This window comes from Thermobia domestica, chromosome 4, assembly GCF_964235325.1.
Source record: "Thermobia domestica chromosome 4, izTheDome1.hap1.1, whole genome shotgun sequence".
Taxonomy (NCBI): domain Eukaryota; kingdom Metazoa; phylum Arthropoda; class Insecta; order Zygentoma; family Lepismatidae; genus Thermobia; species Thermobia domestica.
Genome location: NC_137457.1, coordinates 254,238,960 through 254,260,946, shown reverse-complemented (window position 1 = coordinate 254,260,946; position 21,987 = coordinate 254,238,960). Strand labels below are relative to the sequence as shown.

Here is a 21,987-nt window from a genome sequence, read left to right as displayed (position 1 = left end):
AAATTAAAATATACACAACGGAATATAAAATATTCTTCACGAAGTATTTTATAAGTGACATAAAAAAGTCGTTACTAATTTTCACAATTAGGAACAAAAAATAAACTGAACATTCTTGCGTATTATATTAGATTTTCTCACTCTTGAAACATGCTATTGAAATTTACGAAAATCACTTGTTTTTCAAAATATTCGAAATATAAGACACAATAAAATAATCAATTTTAAACTTTAGCTAACATTTAGATGACCGTAGCCCATTATCTCGCACCAACAGGAAATAAAACAGAGATATGAGAAACGTATTTCTCTAAAGTTTAATAATTCAAACATTTAACACTATTTTGGGTATTGAGAAATAATACTGCTGTTGAAGAATTGGCGAGTACTTACTTCAATACGTGGCGCTCATTAGTAATTAGTTGAAGAAACAAAAATATGTGCATAGTTACGATATATTTTGTTTGTTAGAATGTTGTACCATTGAAGAATGGCTCTTAGTTGTAATATACTCTTATAATCTTGAATGGCTGTAATACTTGTTAGCGCGTGTTGTGGAACTGTTCGACCATACCATTGGAGATCGTCTGAAAACTGATATGTGAATAACTTAGTTAATTCTTGGAAAGACAATTCAAAAATCTTCTTGGGTACTGTTACTTGTTTTAACCTTTAGTCTATCTTCTTACTGTCTTCTGATCAGTTTATAATATGTATAACCAATGTTCTCTTATTATTTTGTAAGAATATGTATATTTTAAAACAACTTTCTAATAATAATATTTTCTTCAAGGTCCAACAGAAATAAAGATACTAGTTTTACGATCTTCAAAGAGTTCACTTGCTGGACAAAAATGTTGAAACTGTTCTAAATTAAGTTTCTGTGTCCTCTCATCAAGTTGATACCCTTCTAAATAATAGTACGCTGCAGCATTCTCTTGTTCTAATAGGTTCGGTTAACTCTTCGTCGCCGGATTGTAAAGTTTACAATTATATCGATTTAAGTTTAATTTACGAACTCCGGCATTCTAAATTAATATCAATTAAATAAATATTTCTTCTTTATTGAGAAATACTGATACATCCATATAATTCTCAAGTATTCACTAAACATATTGATGTGAGTATTCGTCTACAGTTAAGAATTATTCTCCATTTCCACAATATTAATAGCGTTTCGTCAAAGATGAGATCTATACCAATTGATGGATCTCATTCAGCTAAACACAATGACAGAAACTCTCATGTGTAGTTTTTGAGAAAACCTATTTTTAAAATTGTAAATATATATATATATACTTTACCTAATACCAAAGTTTAAATTTATCGAGTTTTTTTTTCAACGAACTTAAAAAGTTCGTTACCGAATTCTGTATGCCTGTGTGTGTGTCTGTTATTAGCGACTTTTTCAATTTTGAGCCCTCCATTCGACAAAGCATCAAAAAAGTATCTCAAAGTAGTGATGGAATTTTTCGTCACTCTTACCGTTTCCGAGATATTGACCAAAAATGTTCGGATTTCGGGAGATTTAAGGAGCCATATCTAGGGAATCTTAAGTCATAGAGAGATCATATTGGTGTTGATCAATACCTAAGAGGATGGTCAACTGGCAAACTGGTCACAGTTCCACAGATATTGGCCAAAAAAGTTCCGATTTCTTGAGATTTAGGGAGCCATATCTCGGGAATCGTAAGTCATAGAGAGATAATATTTTGCAAATTTTTCAATTTTGAACCCTCCACTTTGAACATGTGTCTTCGTAAAACAACATATCGTAGAACGTTTTAACAGAACTCTTAAACAAAACATGTGGAAAAAATTTAGCACTCATGGAAATTATAAATGGATAAATATATTACAAAAAAATTAATGAGTATAATAATAAAGTACATAGAATAAGTTAATAAGAAAATGAAGAAAAATTAATTCTTTTTAAGTTCGTTCTGGCAATGCTCTTGGTGCATTCTCAACTGGTTTTATGCTGAGATGATAGTAACAAGATGATGCTACACGTTATAGTTAACGAGATAAATGGCCAAAATATGACTAGCTCTTTAATTTTAATGATACAGACATATATCAATCGATTGATGAAAAAAGTATCATGCTTGAGGATAAATTCTCATGTGTATTTTTTGAGAAAATAAAATTTTTATAACATTAAAAAAAGTTTTCGATCGTTTATCCATCTGATACAATTGGTAGCTTTCATTATGTTGGAATATATTATTTATTTATGCATTGAATATGAAAAATATGAATTGCTACGTAACAAATTGTATGTATTGTTATTTGATTGCTTCTAACTATGACACACATGCTATTAACAAGGACACACAACGTCTTTACATTGATGTATATACAATTTGTAAAAGAACAACATTTTAACAAACAGAAAACACACCGTTAAACATGCACGCACAACCTATTTCTGTTTCCTCACCAAGTAACGGTCAATTAGCGCCACGTTTAAAGTACGTACTCGCCAACAGTAATACACATCGGGGACTATATTATTAATATTAATTTTTAGTTAAGTTGAACCCTTTTGTTCCACCTTAAACAAAGAAACATTTTCTTCCTGAAGGCGTTCTTCCTTTTAAAAATTGCGTAAGAGAATTTCCGTAACGCACCAATACTTCTTTGCGATCATGTTCGTAACATGTATATTATTAACTTTTTACATTTACAAATTTTGGTAATTCAACCCGAACTACTACAGATTAAAAAAAAAAAAAAATCGATCGGTATGTTCTAATCTATTAAAATAAAAAGGACTAGATTTGAGGTAAAATTGACTGGATTTAGATAAATACTTGTAACATGCAGATGTAAGTTAAAAGGGATTATTACCAACGAACTAAATTACGTATCCAGGGAAACTAATCAAAATAAATACTTAAAAACAGGACAACAGAAGATACCATGGTGGATAGTCTTAGAAGCTATCAGAACATTAAAGCCCCCGGTTACCTGATAGAATAGAGCCTAGGGAGCAAAACAAAATGAAATATGAGTCAGAGTATAGGCAAAATGATTGGAAAGAGCTTCTTCCCTACCTTCTGTTCCCTAACTCTGGATTTTGTTTTTATGTTTCTTGTAAATGCAGTTTATATCTTTTTTTTTTGAAATACAGAGTGTCTGTAAAGTTATTAATGTAAGTATTGTATGATCTGTAAACCAAATTGCATCCATACTATGAAAGATCTTCGCTACATTAACGTGCAGAAGGGTATACATACATGTTTGCACGTCCGAAGAGACCCACTTTTAACATCTTTTATACAACGCATAGGTGGTTTAGTGGTAGGGCATACGTTTCTTATGTGTGGAGTCCCTAGCTTTATCTGAGCTCGTGAGAAGTGGGCTTTGTGATGAAGAACAAAGGATGTGTGGTTTTCCTCGAAGTTCTTCCCCTTTCTTCATTCCATTGTTTCGTTCAGTATTACTATTAAAGCATATACCACCTGGACATTAAACTAATACAAGGCACTTCAAAATTGTGTTACTTTCAATGTACAGAAACTTTCCAGACACTCTGTAGAAAACACTTGAAATAAATAGTTGTAAAAAAAAAAAATGTCATATCAAACAATTTCACGAAGATACTGTATCTTATTTAGTAAAGAAGACATACTTACAACGTGACTCATGCATAAAATAATGTTTCAAAACTTACGCATAGACTAAAGAATAGAAAATTAATAGCAAAGGCATTAGTGGAACAGTTGTGTGATATCTGTATTTGTTAGTACATAATTTTATGACAATGGCACTATTTATTTTAAGAACCTTTTAAAATCTCCATTCTGTTATTTACGCTCGTGACAAGGCCATACAGAAAAACAAAACTACGAAAACACACTCTTAACAATTCAATCTTTGAAAACGAACACTTTCATTAGAGAAATTTAGAATAAAATTTTATTCAATATGAACACTCAGTCTACAATTGGTTTATCATTCCCTTCTCCTCCTTTTTTAAAAGTGCTGATACACAATGCCTTAAAGCGGAAAAAAGTAAGGGAAGTACACTGTGGATAATACATGAGTCACAAAATTTGATCATCACGAAATGCGAACCGGTAATTAATTACCAACGAATTGTTTATATTGTAATTTTGACTAGAGACAGACACAATCAGCTTCTATGTTCGGATGACGAAATAATTAAAGTAAAATCAGTTCGAGCAGCTTTTACATGAGATTGGATTGCATTTTTAAGGTCCAAATTACTTAAATACAGGGCACGAAGCAGCCTCGTTTCAGAGTTGCTGTCATCTGAAACACCATTCATAACAAGAACTCTGTCATGCCTGTTCTCTACAAAACTTACTAGTAACACAAATATCAGAGCGTTGCAAAAGGTATTTCCCGACTTTCATTTCGAAAATATAATCAATCGTCATTCGAATTAATAAATACAGACGGCAAATCCTTTTAGCAACAGTTTAAGAAATACAAAACTTGTTATTTTGATAAAGTAGGCATGACTTCGTGAGAAAATGTCACACTGTACTTTCTGACCGATTAACGTTACGTACGGACAGCTTAGTTGTCTATTAAGAATTCCGTTACAATAAAGGTTCTTCTTATTGTTATCATTATTGTTGCAATCTATGAATATTTTTAGAAAGTTAATCATCAAAGAAAAGTTACCTAAGAAAAATATAACATAATTTCCTAAAGTAATTAATATTTTAACAAAGGTTGAAAGTGTTAAGCACGTCTAATTAGTTGAATTAAAAACTGCCTATAAACAGCTCTGATCTAATTTATAACAACTACAAATAAATTTTATCCAATTGTTGCAGTAATGTTACGTAAACCATACCATAGTAACAAGCAGATAAATTATATTTTTATATTAAAATACTGTTCGCGAAAATTTCATTTTTGTTTGGCTGAAAGTAATGTTTCATCTTAATTTCACTGGTAACGAATCTGTTAATAATATAGAAGTTGTTCAGTCATGAAATTTAATATTTTACGATCTCAGATGGACATTTTTCTGAAACGAAGCGATTTCAGATCTGTTTAATTTATCTTAAAAAGATATTTTAAGAAGTAACTCAACAGAAATTATATATGCCCTTTTCTAAAATCCGAATTGAATTATATAAATCATTCCTAATGTGTTGTATTATATTATTCCTAAAAGTGTTAAAAGCACGACTGCTGGAGCCACAACTAGCTGTTATTCAAAATAAAGGAGGCATGATTGGTTTTCAAACTGTTGAAGACTATTTTGAAATGCTACTGACAATTTGAGAATAATTGTGAAATAGGAAGAACTGAAGATGTGAATTTGAAAGAGAACCACCACCATACCTGACAGTCGCACATTTTGTGATAGGTTTAAAACTAATAGTATACTGAGTGTGATGTGAATAAGGAAATATCTGGAACACGTCGTGTAATAGTTCGCTGTAATCAGAAAAATCTGTATGCTAATTGTGACTCTCTGAGCAGCTAATATGGTTGAAAAGTCAAACATCATTTACAGGTACCTTTTTATGTTTATATATATATATCTACTAGGAACGCTTACATGGAATATTTGTTGTGTTAAAACGTGTATACATTTTTGGGGCCTTCTGTATTTCGCTGTTGTTCAATAACCCTGTGTAAATGATCTAGATCTTTTTCATTCTAAAATGGTGGAATTTTTCCAATCAGACCAACAGTTTGGGCTCCACGGGCAAAGCACCCTATATTAGATGAAAAAGCAACGTTGCCAGCTCAGTAGTCTCGGGATCTCACCATAACAAAAATATAACACTATTAGAAAATAAAATTCCAGGTGCTCTATAAAGGTAACCATGAAAGTTCTGTCGCTCTTTGTGGAAGTCTGTGTTCAATTGGCCCTCACACCGTGAGTTGAATGCGAATGGAGATAAGGCGAAGGTCAGTTGTTGGTGTGGATATATCCAACATACTACCTGGATGTGGCAGTTCAGATACACCGTGAACTTCCGTAAGGACAGAGGAACATGGGACCTCCACAGAGAGTCATAAGGACTTGTATGCTGTACGAGTTCAAACTGGGGTCAAACGCCGCTGCAGCGGGGCGGACAATATGCCAGGCCTTTGGTGAAGGTGTCGTGACTACGTGGACAGTGCAGCGGTGGTTTAACAAGTTTAAAGACGGTGACGAAACACTCGAAGACGCACTACGTGCCTGAAGACCAACGCATGTTAAAAAAAATCTTCAGCCAGCAATTGAGGCGAACAATGGCCAGACCTGTGAGGAACTGGGACTACAATTCAGTGTGAGTGGAGAAACCTTTCGGAGCACCTCCATCAACTTGGGAAGCACTACAAGTTGGGTCGATGGGTCCCACATGATTCGACTCCGGGCCAGAAGGTAATGCGAGCAGATATCTGTGTTTCTTTGTTGTCTCGTCTGAGGAAGGAGCCATTTCTGGACAGGGTGTTGACATGTGACGAGAAGTGGATCGTGTACGAAGCTCTGGTTGACATCCCATGAACCGGTTTCAAAACAGCCGAAACCAGCATTGCATCAGAAGAAGATCCTTCTGTGTGTTTGGTGGACTGCTCGTGGTATCGTGCTTCGGAAACTGCTATCAGCTGATCAGTTCATCGATGCAACTGTGTAGTGCCAGCAGTTGAGCCGTATTCAAGGAAAACTCAAAACTCTGCACTTCTGAATTGCAAAGGGATCCTCCTGTTACAGGACAATGCTACGCCCGACGTAGCTAGGATGACCCGAGACGACATTCTACGCCTTGGATGGGAAACGCATCCGCCATACTCCCTGGACATTGCACCGTCCGATTATCACCTATTCCATTACTCGGACAATCACCTTAGAGGACGCCAGTTCAAATCCCTAGTAGAGGTGCAAAATGCACTTGGTACCCCACCAAGTTCTAGCGCGATGGAATCCTAGCCTTCGAAAACGTTAGCAGTAAGTCGTCGATGCTGATGGGGACTATTTTTGATCTTCCAGGTACGTCGTAGGTGACATATCGATGTTCGAAGGTGGTAGGTGAAAAAGTGACAGAACTTTCTTGGTTACCTTTATAGTTCTCTTACATAACAATATGTACGTTTCCTGTTATTTTTGCGTGCCCTTGTGTTTCTTTCGAACAGCCTGGTGAACTGAAAACGTTGCTGTTTAATTTAACATAGGACACCTTATCAGTGTAGAGCTCAAATGGCTGGTGTTATTTAAAAAAAAAAAAAAAAAATTAAAGACACCATTTTCAACAATTTTCCTCTATTTCCATTTTCTTGTATCTTTAGCATAAAGGAATTGGCCTATGGCTCTGTACTTTCGACAGATCCTGTAAGTAAAGGTGTGTAGTATTCTTTACTATGTGTCCGATGAGTTACGTCATTTGTTTTGTACAGTCGCTGTTATTTGTTTACGTGATGTTGCGGAAGGAGATATGAGTGGTGTTTTGCATTACTTTACAGGTTGTCAGAATATAACGGCAGTAAAAGTCAGTAGCCCATTTCACGATCTGTTCTACTATGGTATATAATTGAAATGAAATTTTTGAGTTTTACATCCCACAGTTATGCCGGTTAGGCTAAAGGAGACGGTGGTGATGAGAAATGAATGAAATGGTGGAATGAAGAAAGTTGGAGGAAACGGGAGAACCCCGAGGAAACCCATGCACACGGTGTTTGTCCACCACAAAGTTCAATTGGCGGGAGCAGGGTTTGAACCTGGGCCCCTTGCACCAGAGGTGAACGCTCTACCACAGCCATATTGTATACAATTGTTTAAGTGATGGGCAAAATACGGCCCGCGAGTCGGATGCGGCACTTCTCAAAGATTCTATCCAGCCTATGACATGATTCCTAATCAGACAAATGAAAATATGTATTGGTTATTTTGTTAAAGTTGTACTAGAAACAGACTGACATGTGAGCATTTGACTTCACTTCTGGCACTCAGCATCCCAGTTCGAACCAGATTATGAGACATTTCAATAATTAATAGAGTTTACTATTACAAGAATTTTGTAAAATGCACCATTGTTGCTTTTTGTAAGTTATATTGCATCGCCAAAAGTATTTTTTCCCCTCCTACTAAGAAAGTTTGCACATCTCTGGTTTAAGCGACTCACCAGAAAAATTGCCACAGAAAGTAAATCGGCCTGATACTCGAAAATCTAGATAGAAAGTATTGAAATTCTGTATACTGTAGACTTATTAACATTAATCCTTTTTTAAAAATATTCTTTAATATTTAAAGTACTTGCATATATATATGACAATTAAGTTAGTTGCCATCTGGATGGGTTTAATGTTTGATTCCATGTTTAATAGTCTTACACATTCAACGCAAAAATTTACCTTAAAGTATGTACAAGACTGCTCTCACATGAATTTTACTAGGTTGTACTTTTCCATTTTATTCTTCTTGCAATACTTATACGCATGCAAGAAATTTAACGCAAAAGACACGTACTTCTACCAACACATCTAATGTCATTTATGAAAAACGAAATTAGATCGCAATCTTGCTGCCTGTTGAAATATTAAAAGACGCGTGATACTCCTCTTGAGCTTTACAGATGAGTCACATTGTATAAAAACTGAATAACAAAAGCATTAGCTAGCAAGAAAATATAAGCATGATTCCGTATATATTTATATATATATATAATGAGTATATTATGTTAACTACATAGAACTACTGAAAGAGTCTATTCACTACGTATGACAAGAAGACACTGGAAAGCACAGAATCTGAAAGAACTGAAACTTATCTATTAAATTAAATTAAGCTAATGCACAAAAGAAGTAGATTTTGATATATTTCTGTAGCTAGCAATATTCTTTCAGACTCCGACAAAAATGTTTGTGTTGATCCCCTTCAATCACACTTACCTAAGCCGAATGGTTTCGTAGGCGTGGTTTCTTGGTCTCCTTTAAACGTACTCGGCCTTTGCCTTTCTCTGTTCGGTAACTCACTGTTGAGATCTGTTACACTCTCTGACCTAACAGGGCCATCCAAATTGCCATCGAACCTCATAATCTAATGTAAACAAACACATATAAGTGAACTGCTCTCTATTGGGAATAAAATTTAAAAAAAAAAAGAAAAAAAAGAGAGACATACGGATGACGTAATATGATAATCACACAGTAGAATACGAACAGCAACTACCTAAAAACGATTTGGATTTGTTTTAAAGACAACACAGTTAATATGAATCCATGTAAAAATATTTGAAATATGTAAGAACAGCAAAAATAATACTGGCATTCACCTAACCAACTGTAATATTGCTTTCTTGTAGTAAAAATATACACTATTTTTATGCTGCTACTTTTATTTTTTATTTTTTATTTTATTATTATTATTATTATTATTATTATTTTTTTTTTTTTTAAGTATACCGAACTACTTTATTGCCAAGAGAACATATTTAGGACACATACACGCAAATACACAGATAACTAAGAAACAAGACTGATTTTTTAATGTGAAATTAGTTTTGGCAGAGAAGTTTTTGACAGTGGTGAATCTTGCGTGTGACCTTGACCTTGGGAACACGTTAACAAATTCCCATCTCGGATAGTCCCCAGTATGATCCATGATGTGCTTTAAGTACAGACTGGTGTGATATCTCTTCACCGTTTCAATAATGGAACAAAGAGTGAATATGAAGTTCTGTGCACGTTTACGGTAAACACTAACGGAAACATTTAAGATGTTGAACAAGGTTTATGGGGACAAATGTTTTTTTCGTTGTCCGTGCTTTTGGATGGCATGAGTGTGGAAGACGACGAGCACTCACGTCCAAACAGACCTGTCAAAACAACCGAAATGATTGTCAAAATATGGGATATAATTTTAAATGATCGAAATACAACTGGAAAGACTACATCGTCACATTAGTGAGTTTTCCGCCCACAAAAACTTATGTGTGTTGTTACACCCCGCATATTCGCCAGATCCGTCCCCTTGTGATTATTTTCTTTTCTTCAAATTAAAAGCGCCATTGAAAGATTGCTTTTCTGGCGACATTTCCACCACCCAGAAAAATAGGAGACGAGAACTTCTAACATCATTACAGTCCAGGACTTGCAGAAGTCATTCCCTGATTTCCTGGATCACACAAATCTGTGTCAACAAAGCACGATCCTACTTTGGACAAACCTAAGTTGATTCCACTTGTTATTCATTTATTTTTATAAACTCAGTCTCGTTTCGTAATTGCCCCACTATATTATAAATAAATAAAGAATGAAGGAAGGAAGGAAGGAAGGAAAAATGAATAAATGAAAGAAAGAAAAAGAAATACAGAACACTAAACTTGGCTATTTTAACAATAGTATAGTATAGTCAGCTATTTTTAATATATCGGTACCTAATCTTTTAGTATCCCATTGTTTGGTGAGCGAAACACGGTCTTTTTAATGGTTTCTTTAACGTAATAAACTTAAATTAAGCATACAAAAATCTTACGAGGAGCTATCACGAAATTTTTGGAATTACGATACAGCACTGTAATCTATATCTCATATGACACTATTTGCTTGATCACTTACTAGGACTATTGTGTACACACTCATACACACCTGATTCACTGATTCTGCTAACACCAACGCAAGAATTCTTTTGGAATCTTACGAAGTTTGGCTATTGCATGCGATCTTATTTTGTCTGTTGTGAAACATATTCTTAAGCTCCATTTTTTGCGTAGTGAACAGCCAAAAGTTAATGATCCAGGGAGTATATGCTTGTGTGATAATAGGAATGTTTTTCTTGAAGATGAATTGCTGTACAATAAGTCATATGTGGCTTAGTAAGTTACCGTGATACTGAAAACACTCTTCTTGTTATTAGTTGCACTCTTGCCTCCAAACTCAACTCGTAACACCTCCAAAACTGAATGTGCAGTTAATTATGAATAGTGTCCTGAACGCACAAACTCAAAAATGAATTCGACCGCTATTCTTAAAGACTGTAATAAATCTCTTTCTTTCTTTCTTTCTTTCTTCTGGATTTGGTAATTATAAGAGTATGTCTAAGAAACAACACTGTGTGCTATTCTGACAACTGCATCTTTGTTTCCAGGTAGCATGCGAATACTCACTATCTGTCACTACCAAATATCTTTGTAAGAAATGTGGATTGTTCGAACACGCGACGACAATGCGACACGACTGACCAAAACTAACTGACACTAGCATTAATTCCGACGTCTGTTTAGATCTGTTGCAACTACGAATAGATATGCTAAACTCTGCCCAACATCACTTTAGCGTGCCCTCTTGATATCTCATTTTCTATCTATACGATCATTCCGGAAACTTCTTGTCAGCCCGTCGTATATTTACTAATACGTAAAATAAAAATTACAGGAAAAAGCGCATGTATGTACCATTTAACATATTTTTCTAAGAAGAGAACAAAACAAATACAATTAGTTTTCAATCTGATGCTTGTAGAATACCATGGAACAAAGTGATCAGTATTCTAAAAGTACTGCTTGTTCCTACGAAACTCATAACCAAGATTTTTTTTTTTTTTTTAAAGATCGACATTTGTTTTTAGCAATAACTTACAGTTAGAAAACACAGATTACTTAGCTTTATAGAATGACTGCCGTAGAGTCACGAATGAGATCTTTTTTTCTTTTTTTGGACTTGTGTATGTTTCATTTTCCTCTGCTTTTTCTACGAGAACAATTTAACTCAACTCGAAGAGACAGTAACTTATTTGTCACATTAAAACGAGTTAGTAATCATAATTAATAAATAAACAATAAAGGGAAACTTATAGTACGATTGTCCGTAGAACAAATACCTTTTGCATGCACTTTTGCCAAAAACTTTGGAAATTAATCCATCAAACCCACGACCGTTTTAGGTACCTTTCAGGGAATTTAAATTCTCTTTACGTTATAAAGAAATATAATGAAATAAACCTATTAATTTCTAAGACATTAAAAGAAATACTGCAGGGTCTTCTGAGAAAATATCAGGACTGTTTCTTCTAGTCAAGGGAAGGGATAGAGGATGGTCTTCATGGGTGCATTGGTGGGGGATGTCAACTATACAATGGGAATCGGCTCAGTTGCCTCCGAACTTTAAAAGAGAGTGGATCGCAAATCGGAATTAGCAGTTGCTTTGTGGTGTTGTCAGAAATCAAAGTGTCAGACGATTTGCAGATGAGGAGAGTGTGTTTCAAAGGTTTCGTCCGGACAACAGGAAAACGAAACGTGAATGTCGATTTGTCACGCACTATTGGAAGTGTAGTGCCTGAGCCTGACTTTTATGGATAATGTGATAACCAGTAATAAGCTTCTGGCAAATTATAACGTGGTACCACTGTGCTCAGGCTCTCTACAGTCCAAGTCTGGTAATGACTTCTTTATCGTTTCTCAGATCAAATGGAGCCTGAAAGAACGCCATTATGGGATGATGGAAAGAGTGAAAGTAGCTTCGATTCATTCCCTGAAGGAGATTCCGGTTGCAGACTTCCAGGGGCGTACTAAGCGTGTCAGAGGTGTTGGCAACGGTGTACTGAAGCAAAACGATCTTACTTTGAACACCCGTTGTACATATTTCTGCATCTTTTTGTGAATATATATAGATGGGTATATACTTTTATTTTGATTATACAGTACGTGAAAGAAAATAAGAAATTTTCTTTGTTCATGTTTCAGTATTAATATTATGCCTAGTTATTCTAATACTAGATTTCTGCAAATGTATGAGTAAAGCCAATGAACGACCTCCTTTTGCCTCACCTTTACTACAGTGCAAGAACAGACGACTTTTTTTCTATTTATATACAAACTTTATGGTTATAATACTACATGTTCAAGTTAAAAATTGCGATTTCTTGTGTAATTTGGAATGAACAGACACATATCAAAATTCAATATATTATGTTGTACGGAAATTAAATGTTAAAAAACAAATACAAACAGTATGGTATCTTGACAAAGACCTAATAAAACACTTACGTGTGAGAAGTTGGGCACACTAGCTGTCTTTCTCATCATTAGAGGTCTTCCTTGCGCTTGCAGGAGCTCTTTCACAGCTACACTTTGACGCAGTCGATCCAGCGTCAAGATACTTTCCACGGCACTAACTCCTCTCGTGTACTTTTCTGAAATTTAAATATCTTTAGTTAATGTAATAATCGGATATATATAAATTAAATACCGACTTCCGAAAAAAAATGCAGAAGAGAGCTCAATGTTCTGTGTCATTATTTCTTCTTTTCACAAGTAAAATTTATAAGTTTTAGTCAAATATTAGAAAGTTAATTCATTAATAGGAGTAGGATTTTGTTGATTAGGGTTTATGGAGGAGTCAGCAACGACGTTATTGTCCATCACAATATGCAAGGGTTGTATTCAGCAACGACGTTATTGTCCATCACGATATACAAGGGTTGTAAGTCCTGGCAACAAAGTTAGTACCAGACTTGTAACTAATCCGTTAAAAGAATTAACGATTAAATTAATCAGTTTAAAATTTCATTAACATTTAATTTAATCAATTAAAATTTTACAAGAGTTAATTTTTAGTTAACAATCGTTAAAAAGTCCGTAACAATTGAAAAATTGAAGACTCGCTGTAGAAAACAATGTAAAAGCCACCATGCAATTGTTTCACTTATTTTATTTTTTAAATACGTTTATGACTGTTTCACTTATTTTTAAAATACATTTATGTCTTAGATTTTCTAACAGAGTTATACATTGGGTTGTATTTCTAAGCAATTATATTTTCTATTTTTGTGACGCTTGAGCATAACTTACTATCTTTGTCTCTACTGTTACAGTAGCTAGTGTTTTTGGCACTTACTCTGTTTTCTACAGCGAGTCTTCAATTAATCATTATTTTTTCTCCAAACCATGTGAAAGTGAATATTCTGCGAGAATTGTTTTGTGACTTACTTAAAAGAACTTAACCTGCGGTTCCATTACAGAATTGTATTAATGCAAGTCGTTTGCTCAAAGTGGTAATCGTTAGCATTGGAGTCTGGGTCATGGAATTGCTAACGATCAAATAATCATTATTGAATATTATTATATGTACACCTTGTCTCAAAAAGGTTGAGCGCATTCTTTACTGGTGTTTTGAGGCAAAAATTTTCTAAGTCCAGCTTCGGGTATCTTCGGGAAAAAGTAAGCCAGGTTCGAACCTCCAAGCCAGCCTTTGCAATCGGGAAAAAGTTTGCAGATTTGTTTTTCTTCTTTTCAATATAATAAGACTTGTTACCAAGTGTTTAAAAAAAGCAACATTGATTGAAATACTTAATGATACAATATTTCGAAACTTTTTTTTTTTAATGTCAGCACATGCTTGTTTGTCATTTAGCTCTCCATACGTAATGGAACATTTAAATACGTTAAAGAATCTTTCCATATGTAAAAGAATGCTCAAAGTTAAGAAATAGAACATAATTATCGCCTGAGTACTAAAATAAAAGTCAAAGTAGAACAGAAACAGCGTTTGTAATGGATATGAATGTCATAATTATCTTGAGATCCGTTATACATCGCTAGAAGCATAATTCTAGAAGTCCTTGTGCTAGCTCATTGGTAAGCTGTCGGATTTCAAATCTTGAGGTTGAGAGTTCGAATCCCGTTTAGGTTAATCCTTTTTTTTAAATTATATTTTCCGCAATGCATGAAAAATTATATAAAATAATTACATTAGAATACATAAGTTGTGTATATATAACATAATCATTGCAGAACATAGTAATTATTATGTTTAAAATATAACATCTGAGATAATTTTCACAGTAGGTCGGTATTATATATGAGGATGTAAATACAACTTAAGAAACTCGTTCAATAGCAATAAATAAATCATGTAGTGTATTTATTTGCAGCTATTTGTCATATAGAGGGTAATTCTCAACATTCATAATACAGAATGTCATTTATGTTCTTGAAAAGTTATTCGATGCATAAACAGAAGGTATAAACAGAGAATCCAAAGTCGGAACGCTCACAAAAAAATTCATGAACCCCAAAGATCACGTGAGCAGACTGGAATTGTCCTTATGAAGCATGCCACAGCAGAAAGTCTTTACATAGATTTTCAATTCAATTCCTGATATATGCTTTTGCAATGTGGAAGTGGTGATGCCTTCAGTCGCCCTCTCTCGCTCGCTCGCTCGCTCACTCTCTATTTATACAGAATATAAAAGTGGATTTATGTGTGCATTTCAACATAATTCTGATATATCTAGAGCAATTTTAACTATATTTCTTACAGTCTGGAAAAAGAGTACTGTCGGGATACATATCAAAAATGCTAGAAACGGGTCGATATTAGTATCGAATCCATTGTTTCGTGGTCGCTTAGGTGAATGTTTCTACTTTCAATTCAAGTCCAACTAAGCTCCCATTAGCACCCAGGGTGGTTACGTAGCGACATAAAGATATCGAAATCATTCGATATTAGAATCGAATCGTAAGTTTTCAGCGCCGCTAACAGTGCAGCATTTCCCATTAGTCCACAATAGTCCACATTTCACATTAGTCCCATTGCCTAGAGGGCAACATATTTGCAGAGTGCAAAGTTTAAAACTTGAATAATATTTTATTTTTTTCCGTATGAAAAAGTTATAAATCAAGAGCAAATATACTATTTCACGAACAATCCTCTTTTACTATTCTAATATGTTTAATAATAGCGTAAGAAATCTAATAGTAATTCAGAACATGTTTCACAGTTGTTATTTTTTGTTACATAGTTGTAGCTGTAGCATGTAGTGAGTGGAATTTAACTGTAATAAATTCACTAATTAACCATATTCGAATTAAGTTTTATTTTTAAGTTCGGGATGAAGGGGCGGAGAAATATGTAGTTATTGGGGGCACCGAGCTTTTCTACATTTTACTTTCAAGATCTCCATTTTTCTTTTGTCATTTGTTCCTAATAAAAACAGTTCAGTCACTTTTGGATTGGCATAGGATAGTAGGAGTTGGATTTTGGGATGCAGCCTGTGAGATTCTAGAGGAGCTAACTGCTTGAAAAAGTATTTTTGAATCATCTGTAACATATGAAATAAGGATATGTATCATAAAAAATTGAAAGTAACTATGTCTGCGTAATCATCACGGTCAAATTGCAAAGTCAAATAAATTGACGTTTGGTATATAATCAGGCTCCAATCCCAACTGGGAAGTTATCATACGCGTGTCACTTTCATTATAATACATATCCTTAGGGGAAGTAGAAGTCCGAATTTTTGCGAAAAATTGAGTTGAGTTGAGTTTAGTTTAGCGTCCCTTTCAGCAGCGAGGCTATATGAGACGTGGACCTACTGATTAACGTGGAATCCGAACCACATGAGCGAAAAATTGAGTATCTCACAAGCCGTTCAACTGAGAGCTGAAATTCAGCATATAACTCTTTATTAAAAATAAAGAGAATATGTCCTGGCATTTTTTAAAATTATCTTTTATGAGCGGGGGGACGGGGGTGAATTTTCTATATATTGGAAATTGGTAGTGGGTTGATTTGTAAAAATAATCGAAAACGATTGATATTAGTTGAGAAACAAATTGAGTAATGCAAATTAAAGTTCTTTTTGAATTTTATACCCACTGCTTTCTATTTATAATTGCTGAAGCTGGTGTTTAATATATGGAGCGTTCCGAGCATAAGGCAATCAAGCCATAAAGTTAGAGAAAAATGGCCATAAAATTTGTATTCTAAACTTAATTACATGGGCATTTTCAATTAGTACGGCATGCTTAATTATATAGAAAATTAGTTTCTCTCTCTCTCTCTCTCTGTTTTTTTTACGTTGGTCTACTTTTCCTTGATTTGAAACTTTCAAATTTCACCCTATTTTCTACTGAAATGTGTCTGTAAGGCAACAAAGAAATAATTATATATGATAAATTTAAATTCATTTTAATTTGGAAGATGAGAAACACTTTTCCATTATATATCGTAAAGGTCAGACCCACCAGTATTGTAACAGAGAGATGCTTGAGCCATTAACGGTAGAAATTCAAACTCCGATAAGTGATAATTTCACAGTCTTGTTTTATTACAAGTGTAACCTCTTTAGCCAATGGAGAGGAGGACGTGGGCCATCGGTCAGAGTTGATGTCGATGGGTTTTGGTGGGCGGAGTTGGTCACAATGGTTCAGAGTGGTTCATAGTTGGTGGTGGGTCAGAGTGGATCACGATGGTTGATGGATCAGATTGGGCCAATGGGGCATTTGGGTGGTGGGTGATAGTGGGTCATGATGGGTCGTGGATCAAATTTTCATTGACCCACACCATCTCTGGTTAAAATTGTACTAAAGATAAGAGGCACCGAAGATGCATGTCGGCTATTATGCTCAAATTTTGCTCATGGATAGTACTCCACCAGGAAGCAATAAATCTGAAACGGTTCACGGTATCACCTTCTAGAACTCGAGATGTAGGGGTTTGTCTGATTGGCTAAATTAAGACGTCAATGATTTATCCTTCAACAACCAAGCTTTTTATGATCGTTTCCGTGGGGAAGTCAGAAGAACACGTGCCTAGTAATCGTAATATTGATAGTTTGCGTCCACCCCGGGTATTTGTTTTGTGTTTTTTGATTCACCTAAATATAAACAAATCACGCATATAGGCATTTTGACATATTTTGGGAGAGTAATTTTGTGGTTCGTTGGCGTTTCATCGCGTCTCTGCTGCTGGTAGTAAAGTTTTCAAAATGGAACTTGGGCCACCACGGATCGTCGCTGCGGGGCCACCAATTTCTGGCGAGAGGTCAATAGTTGACCATCTGTAGTCCACCGACGCTTACAGCTTAGAGTAATGAACGATGTCTTTGCCTTGTAGAGTTCATAACTACCGACGTCGGCAGTCAACTAGCTTTTAGTATTCCTTTACTAACCATCTATTGTTCATGTTTGTACACGGTGTTGTCATAATAATAATAATAATAATAATAATAATAATAATAATAATAATAATAATAATAATAATAATTATTATTATTATTATTATTATTATTTGTAGTAATAGTAGTATAATTGATGATAGAATAATTATTGTCTATGTATTGTCCAGGTAGGACTACACACAGGATTTTGCTCGTTTTGGTTCGACTTGACTCTAATCCGAGTCGAGTTGGAAGATATTTTTCGCGCCGAGTCCAAGAGTAGACCTCAAAGATGTCTGTTTCGAGTCGAGTCGAGTTTCAAAGAAAAGTCGTTCGTGCCCATCCCTACTAATGAGAGCTTAATCGGAGTTAAGCGAAATTGAAAGTCTCACTATTTATCTAAGCGACCCCGAAAACTATGAATCTAATATCGATCATTTTCTACCAATCTTTTATATGTATCCCCCTCCCATTCACCATAGGTAACCCGACAGCACTCTTTTCGAAACTATAAGAAATGTGGTTAAAATTACTCTAGGCCAGTGGTTCTCAATCTGATTCCTATCACGATCCCCTTTTATCACACGCTCTTGCCAGCGACCCTTTTATAATTTGTTTTATAATAAGCTTGTGTGGGATTTTTAACATACCTATTTCTATAATAGTAGAATCCATTTTTTTTTGTTTATAGTGAACAGTACCATGGAAAATCAGCGCCCGGGGCGAGAGTATAGTACGATGTCACCGTATATATGAATGAGGTCGACATACTAGCTACGAAGCGCCACCATGGTTGGCACGAAGCTCAATAACATTTTCAAAATAAACCCTACCTTTCCTTAATTTTGAGCACATTTTATTACGTTTTTCCTTCTATTTTACCCATGTGCACATGCACTTTCCTAACATGAGTAACACACTTCCTCCGAAATGTGTGGCCCCTTTTTTCGGCGCCCGGCACTGACAGTGGATACAGTAACTGTAATATCTATATTCCCAACGACGAAGGTGCTGGTTCAAGATGGATGTTAAACTCCTTCATTGAAGAGGCCATTAACGTATCCGATCTAAGCCCACAACTTCTTGACCAAATAATAGAATGATCTTGCGACAAGTCTTTGCAACTGGTTTTTTGTAACGAAGACTTGGACAAGTTCTGCCTGATGAGGAGAGAAGAATATCCTGGTCTGGGGATTGCTGCTTTAAAAGTAATAATTCCATTTGCTATATCGTACTTGTGCGAAAGTGTGTTTTTATGGCAAACATTAAAACAAAGATGAGAAATCGCTTATCAGTTGAAAATGGCTTGATAATGTTCGTCATGAAGATTGAACCGGACATTGCTGAACTGTTGAAATTACACCATGCTTAGGTGTCTCATTAGGTTTTAATTTTAATTGTATTTCAATGTGCAGGTTTTGTTGCATGTGTATTTTTCTAGTATTTCTATATACAGTTCTCATTAGTTTTATATCATACCTCTTTGATTTAAATTCATTTTTAAACAACTCTACTAACTAACTAACTCTATGTCCTATGGAACCCGGAGGTTCAATGCCGCGTTCACAAAAGCTCTACACTGACTTCTATCCTTAGCTAACTGCATCCAGTTTCTACTTTGTATTCGTATCTCAGCGAAGTCCATCTTAATATTGTCCTCCCATCTGCGCCTAGGTCTTCCTAATGGTCGTTTACCGATTGGTCTTCCAGTCAAGATTTTGAAAGCGTTTCTACTTTCTTCCATTCTAGCTACATGACCTGCCCACCTAAGCCTTCTAGACTTGACGACCCTAACAATGTTGGGTAAACCGTATAAATTATGTAGTTCCTCGTTATGAAGTTTCCGCCATTCCCCATTCCCGTTCCTCTTGGGTCCGAATATTCGTCTCAGGATCTTGTTCTCAAATACTTTCAGTCTATGTTCTTCCCTCAAAGTAAGCGACCATGTTTCGCAACCATACAGAACAACAGGCATGATTATCGTTTTGTATATTTTAAGCTTCAAATTTCTCGACAGAATTCGCGACGACAAGACTTTGAACCGAATAGTAACACGAATTCTACACCCCTTGAAAATGTTCAGTAGACTTATTTTTTATTGTTCTTTACAGTGTGTATAAAAAACAAAAGTATGCCTATCAGAACAAAATTAAAAATAATATTTAAAAATAATTTCTGGTATTAGATTCTAACTATATTTATCTCTTCCGCCTATCTTCGCGATCCCCTAGGGGCCGCGACTCCCAGGTTGAGAAACCCTGCCCTAGGCATACATGAGTTATGTTGGAACATACATACATACACTTTTATGTGTATAAATGCAGATAAGAGAGAGTTGAGAGAGAGCGATTAAGGAATTACCGCTCTCAATCTCTTCACTTTACTTTTGCGATTCGCGAATTTCTTACGTGACAGTTTGGGGCTAGCTAGTTTTTTTGTCTTGGACCACGATCCGATTTTCGATATGCTCTACCTAAATGCTGTAATGCGAATATTGAGAAGTTATCTGCGATGAAAGTAGCTGCAAATAAATACATTACATAACTTATTTATTGCTATTACACGATTTTTTAAATTTGTATTCAATATTCACACATAACACACCGACGTTCTGTCAATACCTCAGATGTTATATTTTAAAGATAAGAATTACTTATGTCGTGAAATGATATGAATATATATATTCAACTGATATATACAACTGATGATATGAATATATATATTCAACTGATATATACAACTGATGAATTGTAATGTAACTATTTTACATAATTTTCATGCATTGAGGAAAGTAGAATATCATAAAAGAATTTCACCTGAACGGGTATCGAACTCACGATTTAAACGCTCGGTGGTGTACCACTGAGCTAACATGACCTCTTTTCGGAAGCTGCTTCTGAAATATAACTGAGCTCATACGTAAATGCTCTTTTCCGTATGGAAATCACAATGACGAAACGAGAGTGTGAATACATAGTCTCGAAATATTGTATCATTAAGTATTTCAATGTTACTTTTTTCTACACTTAATACCATTTCAACATGTCTTATTATATTTAACAGAAGGAAAAACATATCTGTACATTGTTTCCCGATTACTAAGGTTGGCTTTGGAGGTTCGAACCAGCAGCTTTAGTTTACTGTTTTCCGAAGATACCCGAAGTTGGACTTCGAAAGAGTTTGTCTCAAAACAGCTATCATCATATCGCTCAATCTGTTTGGTATATGGTATATGTTTTTATACGTGTAAAGTCAGTATAACAATTCATTCTTTAAACAGCTTTTCGTATGTATTAATATTCCTTTATAAAAACTGTTTTTGATATTATTATTACGGCACACCATTTTCAGATTTCTTTCGTGAGTCGTTGACCAAGTCGTTCCCCACCAGCATTGCCAGACTCACAGCTCGGAATTATTCCAAAACCTGATCGAACTTATGCTAGATTCGGTCAAATTATGCTAGATCCTCATAATTACTAATTCAGGAGTTTAAAAAAACGAAGTTGAGATACGATAACGTAACTTAAAATACAGAGAGAGCAAGAATGCAATACTTCACGCACCAAAATTTTAACTCAGCTAAATTAATGCAGTCGTTGCCAGACTCAATGGCGTATATATCGTATAAATGAATGCAAAGTTTTTGTTTACATATTTTGAAAGAAAATTACTTCGCAGCATAAGGGGAGTTGGGAATCGTCTGCTAGGGAGGGGGTGGCAGATTTTTGGTCGGTCTCGGAGCTGTCATTTCAGGAATAAATATGATCATGAAGTCAGAAATAAAGATGGCGAAGTTGTCAAAAAGTTGGGGGGAGAATGGCCCCCATAGCTCCGCCCATGCCTCGGAGTTAAAGGATTAGAAAACCCTGGGTGGAGCCACAAAAAATCCCAAAGACGTTTCGAACTTACTTCGGAAAATAAGACTGCCAGTATGGTTTACCGACTGTATGAATCAATGGAAGAGGATACATTTCTGCCGTTCTTTTTCTTCCCACGACCAACTTCTTTCTCATCTCCAGGTTTTACGGCTTTCTGATAAACTTGCTGAAATTGTGCTAGATTTGGGCAGGATGCCAAAAGCAAGATGCTAGATGCTAGAGACATGCAAATTATGCTAGATCTAGCAT

General features: G+C 35.1%; 1 protein-coding gene across 3 annotated transcripts in view; it reads right to left on the bottom strand.

The window, feature by feature from the left end:
* Positions 1 to 21,987, bottom strand: part of Khc-73 (Kinesin heavy chain 73) — a 571,786-nt gene that overhangs the window by 51,846 nt on the left and 497,953 nt on the right. For all 3 annotated transcript variants that reach the window (XM_081755750.1, XM_081755751.1, XM_081755752.1), the window contains 2 exons: positions 12,963 to 13,108; positions 8,869 to 9,016 (listed from right to left, as the gene is read on the bottom strand). In XM_081755750.1, the coding sequence (XP_081611876.1) occupies positions 8,869 to 9,016; positions 12,963 to 13,108 (294 nt within the window). The remainder of the gene's footprint in view (positions 1 to 8,868; positions 9,017 to 12,962; positions 13,109 to 21,987) is intronic.